This window comes from Brettanomyces nanus, chromosome 1, assembly GCF_011074865.1.
Source record: "Brettanomyces nanus chromosome 1, complete sequence".
NCBI classification, from domain to species: Eukaryota; Fungi; Ascomycota; class Pichiomycetes; order Pichiales; family Pichiaceae; genus Brettanomyces; species Brettanomyces nanus.
In genome coordinates this window covers 1,522,589-1,541,137 of record NC_052374.1, presented here as the reverse complement: position 1 = coordinate 1,541,137, position 18,549 = coordinate 1,522,589, and the positions used below count along the sequence as shown (strand labels likewise).

General features: G+C 41.3%; 7 protein-coding genes across 7 annotated transcripts; 5 read left to right on the top strand and 2 right to left on the bottom strand.

The window, feature by feature from the left end:
• Nucleotides 1-51: 51 nt before the first annotated feature.
• FOA43_000714 (uncharacterized protein) lies at nucleotides 52-1,473 on the top strand (the record flags this gene model as incomplete). Its single annotated transcript, XM_038921041.1, has 1 exon — nucleotides 52-1,473. One exon carries the CDS (start codon nucleotides 52-54, stop codon nucleotides 1,471-1,473), a length of 1,422 nt encoding a protein of 473 aa, XP_038776969.1.
• A 542-nt stretch (nucleotides 1,474-2,015) lies between these two features.
• FOA43_000713 (uncharacterized protein) lies at nucleotides 2,016-4,267 on the top strand (the record flags this gene model as incomplete). Its single annotated transcript, XM_038921040.1, has 2 exons — nucleotides 2,016-2,021; nucleotides 2,549-4,267. 2 exons carry the CDS (start codon nucleotides 2,016-2,018, stop codon nucleotides 4,265-4,267), a joined length of 1,725 nt encoding a protein of 574 aa, XP_038776968.1.
• Nucleotides 4,268-4,650: 383 nt separating this feature from the next.
• Nucleotides 4,651-7,626, top strand: FOA43_000712 (uncharacterized protein; the record flags this gene model as incomplete). The annotated part of the gene is made up of 2 exons (XM_038921039.1): nucleotides 4,651-6,010; nucleotides 6,284-7,626. 2 exons carry the CDS (start codon nucleotides 4,651-4,653, stop codon nucleotides 7,624-7,626), a joined length of 2,703 nt encoding a protein of 900 aa, XP_038776967.1.
• Nucleotides 7,627-7,803: 177 nt separating this feature from the next.
• On the top strand, nucleotides 7,804-9,939 carry QNS1 (glutamine-dependent NAD(+) synthetase; the record flags this gene model as incomplete). The annotated part of the gene is made up of 1 exon (XM_038921038.1): nucleotides 7,804-9,939. One exon carries the CDS (start codon nucleotides 7,804-7,806, stop codon nucleotides 9,937-9,939), a length of 2,136 nt encoding a protein of 711 aa, XP_038776966.1.
• Nucleotides 9,940-9,964: 25 nt separating this feature from the next.
• On the bottom strand, nucleotides 9,965-11,320 carry FOA43_000710 (uncharacterized protein; the record flags this gene model as incomplete). The annotated part of the gene is made up of 1 exon (XM_038921037.1): nucleotides 9,965-11,320. One exon carries the CDS (start codon nucleotides 11,318-11,320, stop codon nucleotides 9,965-9,967), a length of 1,356 nt encoding a protein of 451 aa, XP_038776965.1.
• Nucleotides 11,321-12,217: 897 nt separating this feature from the next.
• FOA43_000709 (uncharacterized protein) lies at nucleotides 12,218-13,243 on the bottom strand (the record flags this gene model as incomplete). The annotated part of the gene is made up of 1 exon (XM_038921036.1): nucleotides 12,218-13,243. The coding sequence occupies one exon, from the start codon at nucleotides 13,241-13,243 to the stop codon at nucleotides 12,218-12,220; it is 1,026 nt and encodes a 341-aa protein (XP_038776964.1).
• A 2,659-nt stretch (nucleotides 13,244-15,902) lies between these two features.
• FOA43_000708 (uncharacterized protein) lies at nucleotides 15,903-18,545 on the top strand (the record flags this gene model as incomplete). Its single annotated transcript, XM_038921035.1, has 3 exons — nucleotides 15,903-16,620; nucleotides 16,816-16,837; nucleotides 17,558-18,545. 3 exons carry the CDS (start codon nucleotides 15,903-15,905, stop codon nucleotides 18,543-18,545), a joined length of 1,728 nt encoding a protein of 575 aa, XP_038776963.1.
• Nucleotides 18,546-18,549: the final 4 nt, after the last annotated feature.

The window sequence follows — 18,549 nt, the reverse complement described above, 5'->3', positions numbered from 1 at the left end:
GATTCCGTCGAATCTATTTGGATTATCTCATTATTATTGTCGACTCTCAATATGCAGACGATGAATGATCAATCACCAGCTAAGACCCGAGAGGATCTTGTTGCTGAGAGAATACTTAAGAGGGCGGAGATCGCCAAGCTGACAAGGCAGTTGAAATCCAGGTTGTTTAAAGCCGGACTTAAAGTTCGTGAAAGCCAAGGGAAAGTTTTGTTATCGTCTGCCTCCATAGTATCATTGAAGTCTTCACCTTGTAAAGGGGGACCTGCTATGAAGGCCAGCTGTAGGGGTGTTATTTCCGCTGAGAAGTCGTCCCTTGATGTTGATGCAGATACTTCGAATTCACCCATTACTCCAATAAAAAGGCGAGTAAATTCTCACGACAAAATCGTCGACAACGTGGAACAAGACCTTTCTTCGTCTCCAATCAAGCGATTTCGCAGCAGCAGTGGTAATATACCTTCGTCTCCTTTCTATGTGTCTAGCAGTCCTCTAAATCACAACTTAGCATCGACTGCCCAGAAGGCAGATTCTGTGCAGACACCTCAATCGATGTCCTCGTCGCAGACTATGGCTCCAAAGACTCCTCCTTCAGGTAAATTTGCTACCCTCAACGATACAGGTTTAGTGAAAACCCCTAGTCATAATCAGCAGCAAGATCGGAATGATGTCTCTAGCATTACATATTTGCATCAAAGTCGTAAGGCTTCGCCAGCATCTCTTCGTCACGCTCAGGATCAAGCCGCTGCCCCTTCCAACTCGTTACTAGCGACTCCAAAGACTTCGACCAATAATAGTAGATCTAAGGAGTTCACTACTCCCACCTCTAAATTCATCAACGATAATGAGGAAGGTGCTGATTTATTGCTATATCTTTCCAATTCTCCAGCAGTAACTTCCACTTCCAAGGATACTGGCTCTAAAGATTTCAACTCTTTCATCAGCATTCCTTCGACTCCCAAAGCATCAACCTCGGTTATACAATTCTCCAGTACGCCCACTTTTGGTTTTGACACCACTCCTCCTAGAGGCAGTGTGCTACCTTTGCCTATGTCTACGCCATCTGGGTTAATGGGATCTCAGTTGCATATAGGTACTCCTAACTCCTCTGCTTTACAGTCATTGATGGGCACCCCCGGCAATTCAGGTATGGTCAAATTTCATACTCCAGCTACTCCAATTAATAAACTTTCAGTGGGTCCCAGCAACAAAACCCCAGTCTTTAGTATGAGTGACTATGTCAACATTTTCACTCCCTCTCCAAGGTATGCAAAGACCCCCGAAATGGGCCATGGTTTCCCTAGACCCTCATCTGGTTTGAGCTCGAATACCTTCAAAGCTGCTGCATTATCCAACTCTTCCACAAGTACTTCTGCAGTTATTTCTGAAAATACTTCTGCTACTTCTTCCCTAGTTGCTCCTTCTGATGCTTCTCTAAAGGGGCCTTCGGATTCAACTCAGACCGCTGACATCTAGATGGCTTCCTCATGTATTATTACTACAACTACTGCTGCATATCCTTTTTCTTCAGTTTTTCTTTCACTTCAATATATCATATTATATTATTTTCATTAATATTATTGTCATCGTGCTCCATGGAGATGAACTAGACTCCAAGAAACTATATTCTGAATTTGTTCCCAATGGCGGTTGTTTGTTAAATCAAAGCCACTCATGGCCAATCCTGGGGATGCCCTACGTTTTGATGGATTCAGCACGACTGCTCAATTTACTATTGGTTTATTCCGGGAAGATGAGTTGCATTCATTTGAAACAGTAAATAATCTACATTTCCCCATAATCATGATTTAGTTGAGATTGGCATATTGGCAAACAGTTTGAAGTTATTGTATAAAACTGGTTACCTATTTAAAGGTATACGGCTTGGCCATACTGAAGAGAACTTCATATATTTTTCTGTTCTTCGTCTAGCAACATAGTGAAGCGAGTAGTAGTAGCGTAAGATTAAATACTCAATTCAAACACCCACACATAGACAAAAATAGTAGGTATGAATCATGAATGTCTCGAATTCAATCAAAAAGAAGAGAGAAGTCAAAGACATTAAGTTTGAAAACGGAGCACCTCTTAGTACAACTTACAATGGTAGCACTGATAGCTGATACATAGATATATGAGATACTAAACCGAAACTACGTGGACCAAATGTAAACCCTACATTCTACTAATCCTTCATAAGAATATGTAATTCCTTATTTGATCAACAATAATTTCCTATTTGATCAACAACAAGCACCTTCGCAAAGACAAGCAATGCTCGCGTAGCGTAATGGTTAGCGCGTTTGACTTCTAATCAAGAGATTGCGGGTTCGAGTCCCGCCGTGAGTGCAAGCATTTGCAAATTTTTTTTTCCTCGCTTTGTCTAGGTTTAAATTAGATCTGAGCTTAACTCGAGCTTCTACTTTCGTTAGATCCAAACGTCTACAATTCAGAGGTAGGTGTGAGTGTAATAAAGTGTTTCATACGTGTCTTTGCAGTTTCGTCACTGTTGGAATGAAGCCATCTTAATCAGAACTACTTTGAACTGAAGATCTCATACTCTTTTCTCTCTGCTACAAATATGGTGTCGTGTTGTGATATCGAAATCGTACTTGATAAGCTAGGCACAAGTGGAGTATATTCGAACTATGATACCATTCAGGGCGAAGTAATATTAAAGGTACACACATCTACTAGGTTCAATGCTGTTCAAGTAAAGATGGAAGGAATAAGTCGAACAATATTAGAGGTGATGGATCCTGTTGCACTGATGACTTCGACCGGCACTGGAGTAGGTCAGTACTCCCAACCACGTCCGCAACCCATCGGACATAAGCGTTCGGTTTTGGAAACTCATAAACTACTTCAGGATACGGTCACTGTACTACCTTCACCTTCGAGGAAGAATCGATTATATTCCAGATCGATTCTGCTTGATCCTGGTAAGTACAACTTCTCTTTTCAGTTTCGGATCCCGCTCAAGAATAAATGCACCGGATCAGTAAGTTTGTCAGATGAGCCAAAGACTACCGAAGGTCCCAGAAATAATAGATTACTGAACGACTATCAAGTGCACGTGGAAAGGAAACTCCCCCCTTCGTTCAGCCAATTGGGACATATGGCTCTGATTCGATATTTTGTAAAGGCCACTGCTGTCGTTAGAACAAGTCAACGGAGAACTCTTGAAGCCACAGCGTACGAACCGTTTATTTTTCTTCCTTTGGACGACTGCAATATCTTAATGTCTAATGATATGCAGGCATACACTAGGCGTGGATTTGTCCTCAAGAACAAGTACCCGGAGATAGTGGCCGCATCCAATCCGGCAAGAGTACCGATACCACAAGAAAGAAAGGCGTCTGCACCCCAGTTAATAACTTCCACCTCCTCTTCTGGATTTCTTAAAGCCTTCTTTTCTACTCCAGGCAGACCCGTAATGACTAAAGCCAAATCTTATAATGGGGTTCGAAGAAAGCCGCTAGGTGCTGGCACCAATCCGCACTCCTTTAGTTTTCATGTGAAACCTATCAACGTGAGGGTGGTGTTTGAAATGAGAATGAGGCATCCTGCTTTTTTGATACCGTCAAGATCACCCACATATCAGCTTTACTTGCTCACCAAGTCACCTCCTGAAAAGTTTCAGCTTTTCAACGGTATGAGCTCGGGCCTTGGATCTGTTTACTTGAGATATTTGAAACTGGATCTTGTTTCAATCACAGACTGCTTTGTCTCTTCATATAAGAAAAAAGTGACTAAAACCAAAACCATTTACGAGAACCAGTCATTTCACTTTCTTTTAGATCTGGCATGTACTCAGCAATCCAAGCCATACCAGGCCATAGGTAAGAAACTTTATGAGATTGCAATTCCAAAGAAGCTATATGAGGATGCAATCGTTCCTGATAATGTTCCACCCAGCTTTAGAACGTGTAATATGGAGAGAAAGTATAAATTGCTAGTGAGTGCGGGCTTTGCGGACCATGAATACGCCACTGCTGGGACTGTGGTTACTTTAGAGACTGCCGTAGAGGTTATGAGTGGTATGGAACCGGTTATGGAGGATCCGGATGTAGGTGTATATGCATCAAGGACTGAACTTTACCGTGCTATGAGAGAGGCACACTCTACTAGTCCCGACAATGTTTCCAATGGCACTGTTCCGATGACATCATCTGATGGGCTACCGACTTATGATGAAGTTGTCAAAGAGACAAACCATCGTCGAACCTTTACACAGAACGATTCTTACTACGTAGACATCAACGACTAATCGTTGTATTTACATAATGAACTCACTCTCTTTCTACTCTCTCTGGTCTTTTTTTTGAACAATAAACGTTTTGATAAATCCACGCCCTTTTCCCCATCAACACGAACAAACCAAAAAAAAAAAAAATAAAGAAAAATTATGGGGAGTTTAGCTCCAAAAAAGAAAAACTTCAAAGCTTTATCCGAATCGTGAATTTATTCTTAGACAAGACAAGAAGCAGTGCATAAGCGAAAACAAAGGTTATTTAAGAAACACCGTCAATAAGTATTATAGGATTACACTTATTACAGATAGACCACGCCTACCTAATCACTTGTTCCGCATCTTGTTCTACTTCTGTCTCAGCCTCATCTCCTAACCATTTCCATTCCTTTTCAAGTCAAATGGCTACAACCAACGACGAAGGCTACGGCCAACTATATATGGTCATCAAAGATTTCCATGCCAGGCTCGGCGATGAGTTGACAATCACTAGTGGTGATATTGTTGAACTCATCAGTGACGATCGCGAGTACGGCGACGGCTGGTACATGGGGAAAAACCTTAATACAAACAGCGCAGGCCTTTATCCAAAAGTATTCACCAGAGTAAAGGAGAATCAGCCCACGGGTCAAAGGCCTGCCTTGCTAAGGTCGCGATCTCGTCGTCTCACACCTCAGGGTCGTACGGTCTCGCAGAGCACAACTGCCTCGTTACAGTTGAAGGATGTTCCCGAGACACCTCAGTTACAGATGCCACCATTGTCGTCAGGATCGTTCGAAGTAAACGATAACGTGAATAGCAGTAAGACCAGCGCTGACACTAATAATAATTCATTTCAAGTTAGGGCTGCGAATTCCGGCTTGGATGGTACCGGACTGCCTGGCGCCAATGAGAAATCAGCAGCGTCAGTGGCAAACACAAGCATAACAAGCCAGTCGTCAGGACGCCGTGATCCGGTCAGTGTATATTCATCTGTTCATAGAGCTTTGAATGATATTGATCGAGCCTTGGAAGAACTACGAATAGATAACAACCCAGCAAACAATGCTGCTAACGCAGACGTGACGGCTGCTATAGGAGCCGCTGCAGCATCGGCAGCCGAAGCCATGGATAATTCAAAATCTATGGATAGCGGCGCAAATCTAGATCCTGCAGAGGTGGAAACTTGGACCGGAGAGCAAGTGACTCAGTGGTTTTCTTTATTAGGCTTTGATATCCAATCTGCAGGCCAGTTTGCCCGTCATAAAATTAGTGGTGCCATTCTAATTCAGATGGAGTTGGCTTATTTGAAGGAGCTGGATATCGCATCGTTTGGTACCCGGTTTGAAATGTATAAAGAGATTGAGGAACTTCGATTGACTGCAAATAAGATTCGGAAGGATCATCCTCCTTCTCAGACGCAACTATCATCCTATGGTACTCCGAATTCAAGATCCCATAATCCATACCATCACGCTCGCAAGAGATCACAATCCATGGATGATGTACAGGCTCTTGTAAATCAACGGTCTGCAACTTCGGCTACACCATCCACGTCAAAACAACCTCAAACGACATCTCCATCGCGTGTTAATAACAATGCACTTTCCCAGAGACCTCTATCCATGATGATTCAGTCTCCATTTGCACAAAAACCAGCTCTTGGTTCGGAATTCATTTCATCAAATCCAGGGTCAGGTTCGGGCTCTTTATCCAGTGCCATTGAAGAGGAAAAGGAAAGTGGTCATGGTGCAGCTACGGGGAAAGATAGTGGGCCACAGGGTAAATTCGAGTCTCCGCGTCGGGCACCTAAACCGCCAAAGAATCCACTGTCTTCAGGGGATCGAGTTTTCCATTTTGGTGGAGAAATAGATCAACTGTCCGAAGCCAGAAAATCCTTAGCAGGTAGTCGTTATGGCCATAGCAGAAATCCTTCTTTTGAAGTACCTTTCAGTTCACCATCTCATATGCGTAATACCTCTATGGGACAAACTTCTTCTGTTTATGGACCATCCTCAAGAAAGTCTTCATTTTCTTTTACTCCTTCAACTATAGGCCATCGAAGGACATCTTCAGAAGCAAGTACCACTGTTCCAGTTAAGGCTACTGATCCAACGAAGACTCATCGCCGTTACTCATCCTTGGCAAGCATTCAACGCGAGCCTAGCCCAGTGAAGAATAAATCTATCAAATCCGAGCATAGATTGAGCCGAACCAATTTATCGCCAGAGCGCCGTGCAGTTTCCGCTAAAGAGATTTCATCTCATAAGAAGGATAGTGGTAAGAGAATATTATCGGCTACTGCTGCATTTCGTTCTTTAACGTCCTATCGACCTTCAAAGGCGCAAACATCTGCCTTTCAGGAAGGTATCAGAGATATTACTCCTGGTCAAGCTGCCAAACATGCTGATTTTTCTGGTTGGATGTTTAAGAGGGGAAATTTGTCGATAGGTTCGTGGAAGCAGAGGTTTTTTGTTCTAAACAAGACCAGACTCTCCTACTTTGGTTCTGCTAAGGATACCAAAGAGAAAGGTCTTATTGATATCACTTCCCATCGTGTGGTAACCGCTACCGAGACGGAGGATAAATTAACTACAGTTTATGCTGCAACGGCCGGTTTCGGTCGATATTGCTTCAAAATTGTTCCTCCAGCTCCTGGAAGCAGAAAAGGCTTAACCTTCACGCAGCAGAAAGTTCACTATTTTGTTGTGGAGACTCTTGAAGAGATGAGAGGATGGATGGCAGCCTTGATGAAGGCCACAATCGAATTGGATGAGTCAGTCCCTGTGATATCATCATGCGTGACACCAACAATACCGTTACAGAAAGCACAGGAACTACTTCAAGAGGCCAGAGTCAATGCCAGAGCCAACATGGAAAGCATACAGAGAATGAAGGAGAAGGAAAGAGAAAAGGAGAGAGAAATGTCGGGCATTGAGGAATCAACCTCAACAGACGCTACTGTTGCAGCAGACTTCCATGATTCGGCATCTGGAGATACTACACAGGCAACGCAGGCAACACAACTAAGCCAAGGCTCCTCGCAAATGGGATCCCCACAAGCAACTACACCTTCTACTGCCAGTGCTCCAAGATTGGATGGCAGCAGGCATTCACTTCCTGGGAAACCTCTGTCACCCGTTTCTCCTGGAAACGGAATGTCCACTCCCTATCTCATCACCTCAGGACTGATATTACCTAACTCCGCATCTACAAGTGAGATCAGACGTCCATCTAACCCAAACACTAATCCTACACCAATAATAACTAGGTTGGATGAACCTGAACAAGCACGTGAAGATTCAAGCAGTACGCGTAGCTCTACACCATTGATGTCCGCTATGGGAGCTATGGGAAGAAGGGTCCTGTCCATGAGGAGAAACAAGCAAGATAACTGACCTATCGTTATCACCGTGTATTCTATGTAATAAAATTAAGATTGACTATAAATATTATGCGACACATCCGTACACCTGCAAATTATTGATAAGGTGGACAGAGAAGTTACGAATGGACTAGGCTAATCACAAGGTTCAGCAACTACCTTCTTAATCTCCATTTTTTTACCTAAAAAGATGCCACATTACATAACTGTTGCTACATGTTCACTTAACCAGTGGTCCCTTGATTTTGAGGGAAACCGTGATCGTATCATGGAATCCATTCGGCTTGCAAAGGACAAAGGAGCTAGACTTCGTGTGGGCCCAGAGCTCGAAATCCCTGGCTATGGATGTCTTGACCATTTCCTAGAGAACGATGTGTATTTACACTCCTGGGAGATGTACGCTCAAATATTGTCCAACGAGGATACTTACGGGATTGTTCTCGATATTGGAATGCCTATCATCCACAAGAACCGGAGATACAACTGCCGAGTTCTTTCTTATGATGGCAAAGTCTTACTGATCAGACCCAAGATATTCTTAGCCAATGATGGAAATTACCGAGAAATGAGATATTTTACACCCTGGTTGAAGGCTAGATACGTTGAGGAGTATGTTTTGCCACGGATTCTTCAGCGTATCACTGGTCAAACCGCTGTTAGATTTGGCGATGCTGTAATAAGCACGCTTGATACGGTCATTGGTGCAGAGACCTGCGAAGAATTGTTCACTCCTCAGGCTCCCCATATCGATATGTGTCTTGATGGTATTGAAATTATCACGAACTCTTCTGGTTCTCACCACGAACTCAGAAAATTGAATACTCGTATGAGCCTTATCACCGAGGCCACTAGAAAGTGCGGTGGCATCTACTTGTATTCCAACCAAAAGGGTTGTGATGGTGATAGACTATACTACGATGGCTGTTCGTTAATTATCGTCAACGGTAAAGTTCTTGCACAGGGTAAGCAATTCTCTTTGGACGATGTGGAGGTGATTACTGCCACCATTGATCTTGAAGATGTCAGATCTTACAGAGCTATTATTTCTCACGGCTTGCAAAGCCGAGTGTCACCCGTATATGAAAGGGTTCATGTTCCAGTAGAGATATCTCCTGATTCTCTCAACTTCGATCTCGGTGTAGAGCCTACACTGGAACGGGAGATCCATTACTTCAAACCAGAAGAGGAGATTGCTTATGGACCCGCCTGCTGGTTATGGGACTATATAAGAAGATGTCATGGTGCTGGATTCTTTTTGCCTCTTAGTGGAGGTATCGATAGTTGTGCCACTGCCGTGATAGTTCACTCTATGTGTCGTTTGGTTGTTAAGTATTGCGAGAGAGGCGAGAAGCGGGTCATCAGGGATGCCCGTGCAGTTGCAGGTTTTCCTCCCGAAAGCAAATGGGTTCCGAAGACTCCACAAGAGTTTGCCAACAAAATATTCCACACTTGCTATATGGGCACTAAGAACTCAAGTAAAGAAACAAGAGAAAGGGCCAAAGCATTGGCCGCTATTATTGGTTCTTATCATGTTGATCTCAACATGGATTCCATAGTGAATTCTATTGTGAACGTTTTTGAAGTGACTACAGGAAAGAAGCCTATTTACAAAGTGTTTGGGGGTAGTAACACCGAGAATTTGGCCCTCCAAAACATTCAGGCACGTTTGAGAATGGTTCTTGCATACCTATTTGCTCAGCTACTTCCGTGGACTAGAGGCAGGAATAGTGGAGGTTTGCTTGTGCTCGGATCTGCTAACGTCGATGAACAATTACGTGGGTATTTGACCAAGTATGACTGTTCATCTGCTGATATCAACCCAATTGGAAGTATTTCCAAGGTGGATTTGATTCGATTCATAAAATGGGCACAGGTCAACCTCGATATGCCTATTCTTCGTCAGTTTGTTGATGCTACACCAACCGCAGAGTTGGAACCTATCACCGACTCTCATGTTCAATCTGACGAGGCCGATATGGGATTCACCTATGAAGAACTGGGTGTCCTAGGTAGACTAAGAAAAATTGAAAAGTGTGGACCTTACTCCATGTTTATCAAGCTTTTACATTTGTGGCAGGGAAAGAAGACTCCGAAACAGACTGCAGAGAAGGTGGAGAACTTTTTCTATTATTATAGCATTAACAGGCATAAGCAGACAGTGAGTACTCCTTCATACCATGCTGAGCAGTACTCACCCGATGACCACCGGTTTGATCTAAGACCTTTCTTGATTGATCCAAGATTTCCTTGGGCAAGACATAAAATCGACCAAGTGCTTGAGAAGCTAGATACTAGCGAAACCATCGATACGCTCACCGTTGATTAGTTATTTACTTTCTATAGTTTATGAGTTATTTCTTTCCAACCCCCCATTTTGCGTTCAATTTATTGAGCATGTCCGTCTTTGAGTTTATGGTAGCATTCTCGCTTCTAAAGAGATCTTGGTAATCGTTTCTTTCGACAAATTCGAGTATACTGATAGCCACCTTATCTGGAATATCCTCATGAACAAAATGACCCAGCTGATCTGAGTCTTCACTAGATATAGTCTGCGTTTGTGTTGTTAATGTATTCTTTAGCTGTAATTGATTGTTATGGAAGACAAGTAACTGGTACCGACCTTGCATCTGACCAATCATGAGATTTTTGTCAAGGTAATCATTATTGACAAGAATTAGCATTTTTGAGACAGCATTTGTGATATGAATGAAGTGAGAAGAGAGCCCTGTGAACCAACTGTGCCAATAAGGAGAAGTCTTACTTAGGTCTGTCACCCAGTGATAGACACTGGTCGAAGATGACTTGGAAACCAATGCTGGCACAGAAATGATTGCACTTTTACGGTTATTCAACATGCCTGTGTTTATATGCCAGTCTATAGCATCCTTCAGAGTAAGAAATTGCTTGGGGACGCCTCTGAGATAACTATCCATCGAATCAAGAGCACTGACCGCGGTATCTTCCACTATGTCCACCATAATAAGGCCTTTAATGAGATCCGATATTGACTTCGGAAAAGGGTTTACTCCCTGCTGCATTTCATACACAATCTTAGTCAAGACAGAACCACCGAGAGAGTGCCCAAGTAGAAAAATACTTGGAGGACAGGAACCGCTTGCAAAATGGGAATTGTAAAACTGAGTCAAAACAAAAACGAAGTCTTTGCATAGCTGCTCTATTGATACGCTGTAATTGAGCTTAGGACCAGTGTCCTGATTGAGCATCATGGTATTAGCATGACCCCTCATATCGTAAGTGAATAGACCAGGCGTGGAGTCATAGCTTTGAATTCCGACCTGTCTCTTGATAGATTCAGCAAGCTTGGCAAATGTCAATCCTGATGATCCGGCGCCATGATGTGCAACAAAAATCACAGGATTGTTAAAAGTATCTGCGAGCATCCTTTCCTTCAAGATAGGTTCGGCATAATACGTCTGAAAACAATATCCAGAGTTTGTATCTCGATAAATATCATTATTATCAAAGAAATCTGTCCACTTGGGTAGCTTTTCAACATATTCCTTATCCTCTTTGACTCTAGAGTCGTGGTCTTCTTCAATGGAATGCCTCCGTCCATTACGAAGATTTGGAAGTGGAGTTAGATCCCCAAAAGAATCTTCGGTTTCATCGTCGCCTGCATCGAATCCCAGACTGTGCTCAGCCTTTAAAAGCTTATTTTGAAACAATTTTCTTTGAAAGTCCGACATAACCAGAAATATAAAGAAGAACACAAAACCGATATACCACTTTCAGTTACCGTATTTACTCCCAAATGCAATCTAAGGATCGACGCGACTATCGGTGATCATCTGACAGCTTGATGTACCTACCTATCGGGAAGTTACGAATTAGATGAGAAATGCTTTACCATTCTTTCTTTTTTTCAGATAAAAGTCTACAAACAGAAATGAAATAGGGATCATATCCTCATTTGCTTCAACCACTTTGAATGCAGAAAGGGCATCAGTTGGGTCACACAGCAGAGCATTCGTTCATTTTCAAATTCTCGAATATTTTACTATTTATTGTACAGCCTCGGAGATATTACACAAAATCATATATAATACTGCTCTAATACTGCTCTCGCTCCCAATTAAAGGTGTCAGGTGTGCAGTAATGATTCTTATGTCCTTCTCACGAATATTATTAGTGTAGGGATGTAACTTGAAAAAAAAAGATGTCGGAATTTGGGGCTCGTAAAACCCGGCAGATCTGATGCTATTGTACTCATTTCCCGGATGGTGCAGGGCAATCTGCACTATGCACTGTTAAATCTTGACCGTTACGGCTTATTAAGATCCACAAAACCCATCAAGTGAAAATTGAACATGCGAAGTAAAGCAAAGAAAAGTTGAGTAAAGGAAGTTGAGTAATGTTAAGTAAAGTTAAGTTAAGTAAAGTAAAGTAAAGTAAAGTGAAGGCAAAGGAAGCAGCTACCAAAATGCTGCGAATCGAACCAGATAAAAGACCCACCCAAAACAAAAGAACCAAGAATAGAACTGGCTGTTGATAATAAATATCAAATAAATAGTGGTAACAATCAAGCAAAGGTATTCGAACATCTTTCTATTGAGAAGGATTATTAATGCAATTAGGGGCGTAGCTCAGTTCGGGGAATCATAGTATCCTTTCTGAGATAACTTCATAGATATCTTTTTCATAACAGTTTCTGGAGGAGGCTCATTAACAAGCTGAGTACCATTGTCCTCATCTCCGTGCTTGAAGCAACATCTCTTACCGTATCTACAAGTGCCAGTTCTCATCCAATTAACACAAGGCTTAGTCTTCCAGTTATCACATCTTCTAATTCTCTTCAACTCCTGTTCTCCATGTGCAAACTGACACTTTGAACCGTATGGACAGAATCCATGCTTTTGAAATTGAACACACATCTCTGTTTTGTATAGCATATTGTCCCTTTTCTTGGAAAAGTGATTATTCGTCTTGGAGTTACCAATATCTTGAAAGCCAGCTAATTTGTGACCTTTTGATCTTCCATTTCTGGAATGATCCTGATGTGAGTGAATGGACATACTGCTGTCAAAAATACTCGTGGAATCTTCATTTAACACCAAGTCCTTCTGCTGACCTAGCAGACTGAGGTTCTCCTCAGTCAAAGGGACCGAGCTAATAAAACTGGTGTCCGTAGAAGCAGCAATCTGAGAAGGAATGATAGATTTACTGGCTGTACTTGAAATAGGAGATTGAAATTTCTGTGAATTCATCTCACTCTGAACAAGAACACTTGGAGTGAAACTGAATTCAAGAGAAGCCTGTTCTTGAACGGAACTAGTAGGATGAGAACAGACACTTGCTGAAATACTCGGCGTATTTGATGAGACACGTAGTGGCGAGGTGATACTGGAACACCATGGACTTGTAAGTGTAGGAATCCGTGAAATATTCTTGGCATTAGATAAACCTTGATGTGATGGCCGCATTTTGGCTTTGTTATCAGACCACAAATTAGGAATAAGGCTCATCATATCTAAAGATTCACTCTGATTTGAACTACCAACTGTGGCTAACAAATCCTCAGATGAATTTCTGGGAGAGGCAGTGGCAGAAGAAGTGGATGAAGAGCCGCACCAAGAAGCAGTAGCAGAAGATGCAGATCCCAGATCTGTCATGGTGATATTGAAAGGAGCCTTGGAACTTTCAAATCCCAAAGAGTTTGTACCTGAGGACAAATATTCAGAATTCCAGAAAGTTGTCATTTATGATGAAAATAAAAATAATGAGATTCTTGTCGACGGGGTTTCCCTTCAAATAATAACTCAGGCTTTTGTGCTATTAAAAATAAATAACTCCAAATACCTTTAGACGACTGAATAGAAAAGAAATGACAAGCACAACTTATCTACTATACAAGCTGGGGAAGCACTAACCTATATATCCTATTTTTTTGCAACTCTCCAAAGTAGAAGAAAAGAAATCCAGTCAACAATAAGATGGAACACTAGCACGAAAAGTCCGAACAGAATGAAAAAAAATATTCAGGAAGAGAGTTTATTCGGAAAAGTGTGCGCGAACAGAGCAGAAAAAGAAAGAAATGAAAAATCCAAATAATAAAAAAAAAAAAAAAACGGGAGGAAATCTTGAAATCTTGAAGAAAAAATATAAAGGCTGTTCCGACCTGTCTACAGGGTACCTAATCTGAGAGCGTATAGTAGGAAGATATGACGGGTGTAATTATGAGATTTGTTGAATGTCAGATAAAAAGCGGCAGAGTTGAAATCTGGGCTTTGAATTAAAACTGGGCCTTTTTTTTTTATCTTGGACAGTACAACTACGATTAATTCTAAAAACCGATAGAGACGATTTGGGTGCAGCAAACATGTTCCAAAAAATCAGAGTATGCAGTACGATAACCAATCTGGTCCAAGAACGAGTGAGGGGAATAGGGACAATCTGTAGGCTATCAGTAGTTAGCATTAAATAGCGTGTCACCTAAAGACCGATATCTTCCCGAAATAAAAAGAATTCCTGCTTGGGTAAATTCACGGCTGTGGAGATGGAGACATGAAAAAAAATGCGTGGACAGGGAGGGCATCTCTCTTTAGATAATAGGCTCATTTTTTAAACGATAGATACGAAATGGCACATAATGCCTGTCTATTCATACTTTGCAAGCTTGAAACTGCAAAGGAATGTAGGCTTAAAATTTAAGAGCACCGCATGTACCGATTTGCGCCTTCCTTTGGCGAGGAATGATTATAGTCTACAATACCTCGTCGACACAGTAACTAATCACCACAGAACGACTCGAAATACGCGAATGTCTGAAATACATTTATTTGATCTCCACATTTCTGTAAAAATGCAGAAATGAATTCATCGGTTTTGAGCCACAAAAAAACTACAGAGATCAACAGATAGCCTCAGATTGTTTGAATAGGAAACATCACTATAATAATATGTGGTGAGTGGACCGTAGATGCTCTCAACATGTCCCCCTAATAAAAGGAAGGTGATCTACATCATACAGTAACAAATTGTCACTGTACAACACAGAAAAACATTTAAGATTATATCTCTCGTCATCGACTGTTATAGTTGATGAGGAAAGAAAAAAGGAAGATTGAAGGACATGAAATTATTAGCAGGGAAAAAGTACCCATTATATAGCGAGAAACTCGCGTTGAGGAAGCGAAGAAAAAAATTAACGTGCGATTTCCGGGTAAATTAGGGTTTATTTTGGGAAGAAGGGACTAATCAATTCAATTGGGAGAATCAATAAGGTACCAAAGAAAACTAATCAAAACCGATATAGTTTATAACATGCTTTTAATTTAGCCGATTTGAAGTAACCCTCTACTAAAGTCTCTTGGCGGGGTGGACCAAGTTTGAGAATTCGAGATTCTGAGTTCTTGCACGTGATCCCTAAATGCGCGGTATGCAGATGTTAATGACAGGTAAGGGATAAATAAGTGGCTAGGCTGTTTGTCTCCATAATTAAAATACGTAGGTAATAGATAGATAGCTTAGATCATGTTTGTCCAAATTCTTGCGGTTGCAGGAACGGTCCTTGGATTTGTATGCATTACACTTTCTGTTGCTGCGGGTTTATACTACTCCTCGGAGATCATTGAGGAGAATATCGAGTTCACTCGACGGTTTCTAAAGAGAACCATTCAGGCATTATCAGTGTTACTGATACTTTTATGGATATTTGATGGATTTTCCCTCAAACTAACACTCCTCTCCTTATTTTCATACTATGTGTACAGTTTGAACTTGCGCACATTCCCCAACGTCAGCTTGACAGGTCCGATTTTCTTATCCACCTGTGCTTTGGCACTTTTGAACCACTACTTTTGGTTCCGACATTTCAGCAACCCTTATGTACCCACGTTGGCCCAAAGATTGGATCATAACTACAAAATTCCGCACTATCCATCCCTTGCGGAGATCGCCTCCTTCTTTGGTATATGTGTGTGGTTTGTACCCTTTACTCTTTTCATATCCGTTAGTGCCAATGATACAAGCTTACCACTTAACGCATCCGACTTAAATTCTGATAGCGTGACAGACCGAGAACTGAGAAAGTCCGTCAACTTGGTCCGATACTTGATAATACAGGGTTTCACAAAATTAACTTCTGCTTTAAATCGATTGGGCATCAATTTCAAATTCTCTAGAAGAGATTCTAGTAATCCTAACCAGATACATATATAGTTTAGCCTGGAAATACATATTAATTTGAGCAACCATTATAAATAGAGTTGATGAGTTTCCCCAGCGACAAATTCATCAACTATATATAAAATTTGCTTCCTTTGCTATGCAATGTCAAACATTGTTCGTGAAGGCTCTAGTTTCTACCCATTCAAGATTGATGACGAGCACCAATTTGTTGTTGATACGGTGATATTTGCTGGCCACTTGGTGATTGTCCGACGCTTTTTAGTGGAGATCTTCTCTTTGCCGAAGTTGAAGCTTTGTAGATCATACAAGTTCCACCATCCAATTGAAGGATGTCACATAGCAATAAAGGTGGCACTATACATCAAATTTAGTATTAAAGACATAATTATTCTCCAAGATCTCAACATCTACAACACGCATTGCTCAGTTGAAGACATCTGCGTGAAATCAAAACTGCGTTCAGGGTTGAACGATTCATTGGATGCTAGCGTGTACGATGGCAATATATTTGTGAAGACATTCACTCTGTCCAAAGATATGGATTGGAGGGCTAACTGCCAATTATTTCCAGAACAGCATTACTGCTTCTTGGATACATGCATTATCGGCCATTATATGGGCTACCTGGATCAAATTTTGACCAATCGCTTTCGAATTGTCAAGTTTGGAGATAACCACCAGGTAATTTCCAATATTTCTATTAACATAACTGACCCTCTAGTGTCGTCATTTATTTGGTTAGAGAAACAAACTTATGCTCTAGCAGGATCCTGCATATGGCTTGTTGATGGCAAACTCGAGAACATCACAAAAATCGTTATTCCCTCTAAAGGACGAATTCTAAGTATGGCTAAAATAGGTAATCGTTCTCTCCTTCTTTCAAATGAGTACTCAGAATTCTTTTTCATTGAAGACTATCTGGAGGAGAAGGAGACATCCTCATCAAAGCCATATTATGTGGGGAAATATGTAGCGGCTAAGAAGCTTATCATAATATCGCCCGGACTGGTATTGGCTACATCCGAATCCTCTCATCCTCTACTCTTCAAGTCAGTTAAGAACTTTCGAAAGCTAAAGTTTGTATGCACGTTATTACCAAACTATGATCAGAAGTCTAGCAGCAGATCAATGAGGGTTTTATCAAATAACTTTCGATGCTTATTTGCCAAGGAAGGGACGGCTGTGTTTGGCGATCATTACTCGACCTCTATTTTGCATTCAAAGAACTACCACATATATGAAAAATTAGAAACTGACATTAAACCTTGTTGGAAACTGGACGGCGTCATCTGTCAGGATAATCATTTATTTCTCGTTCTGACTACCCCCAGTTTCTGCCACTATATGGTAGATATAAATTCAAAAATTCCAATTTGTCACCCTGTTTCCATGCCAATCAATGCCTCTGACATCCTCCTCATATCATCCTCTCTACTTATCACCTCCGATCGTGTTATGACATATTGTCTCAATAATAATGATCTGAAACTTATCGACACAAAGGTTTTCAGTAGCGGTATCAACTGCTTCGATACTTGCAATAACATTGTGGTCATAAATTCGGAATCCTGGGTATATTGTTACATTATAGAGGATTTGAGGTTGAGACTCTTTTGCCAATTTGAAGAGAAGGAGATAAGCATAGCCAAACTATGGGGCCATCCTCATGGTATGAGTTTAGCGGTTTCCATTCCAACTAAGAGGATAATCAAACGTATTTCAATAGGTCAATATCCAAAAACAATCGCTGTATTCAATATTGGACCAATGCCACTTGATATCTTGCCTTTATCAAGCAACCTGATTGTGGTCTCTACATCTGATAATAAGATCCATATGCTTTCCGAGATGAGAGATCCTAAAATATTTGAAACGAAAGTACTATTCACTAAAATGTTTCCATTAAAAAAGGATGAAACACGATTTTCGTTTATTGGATTCAGTCCTTTAATGTCATTTGTCGTCTCAATCAAAGAGAACTCATCACCTTTGCAGATACCATTAGAGAATACCCAAAACTCAACGAGAGTAGCTCAATCTTCATCGGACTCCAAACTTAAAGTTCACTTCCAGTCTAGGAAGTTGGTAACATCTTTCAACATTGAACCGGATAGGAGAAATGATGTCTTACACCTTGCGATGCCTTCCGAGAATATCTTTTTAGCAGAATCGCAGTTGAAAAGCTACGTTGGCCTTACCTCCAGATGCAAACTTTTATTGTTTAGTATGGCTTCCAATCAGCCCATCATAGAGCATTTTCTCCAAGATTTGACAGTGGCTACTCTTATCCGTATTCCACATTGTTGCAAAAATAATTACGCATTGAACGTGGGAATTATCACTGTACAGCAGAGGAGACTCTCAAGCACTGCCATAGCCAACCTTTTCGTGGTAGGTAGGGGTCCAACACTTGCATTATGCGACTCAGTTACGCTTGACGATAAATGCCTCCGAGTTTCGGACAATGAAAATTGCATCATCTCTGGCGACACAACGAAATTTAGCCTGAGTGTGACGCACGAAGTCAAACTAAATGTGAAGAGCGAAACATATGAAGGTTCCATCAATGGAAAGTTTCATATTGTTGAAAGCCGTAGTGATGGCAATGTCGTCGTGGAGGTATCCGGGGAGAGATATACATTTCTAGTGCAAACAACAGAGAAAGAAGTGGTGACAAACACCACAAGATATGTAAGTGATGACCATAAATCGCAAACAAATTGCTGGACTTGGATGTTGGTCACCAACTTCGGAAGACGTTTTTTCTATAGAACCTCAATGTAATCAA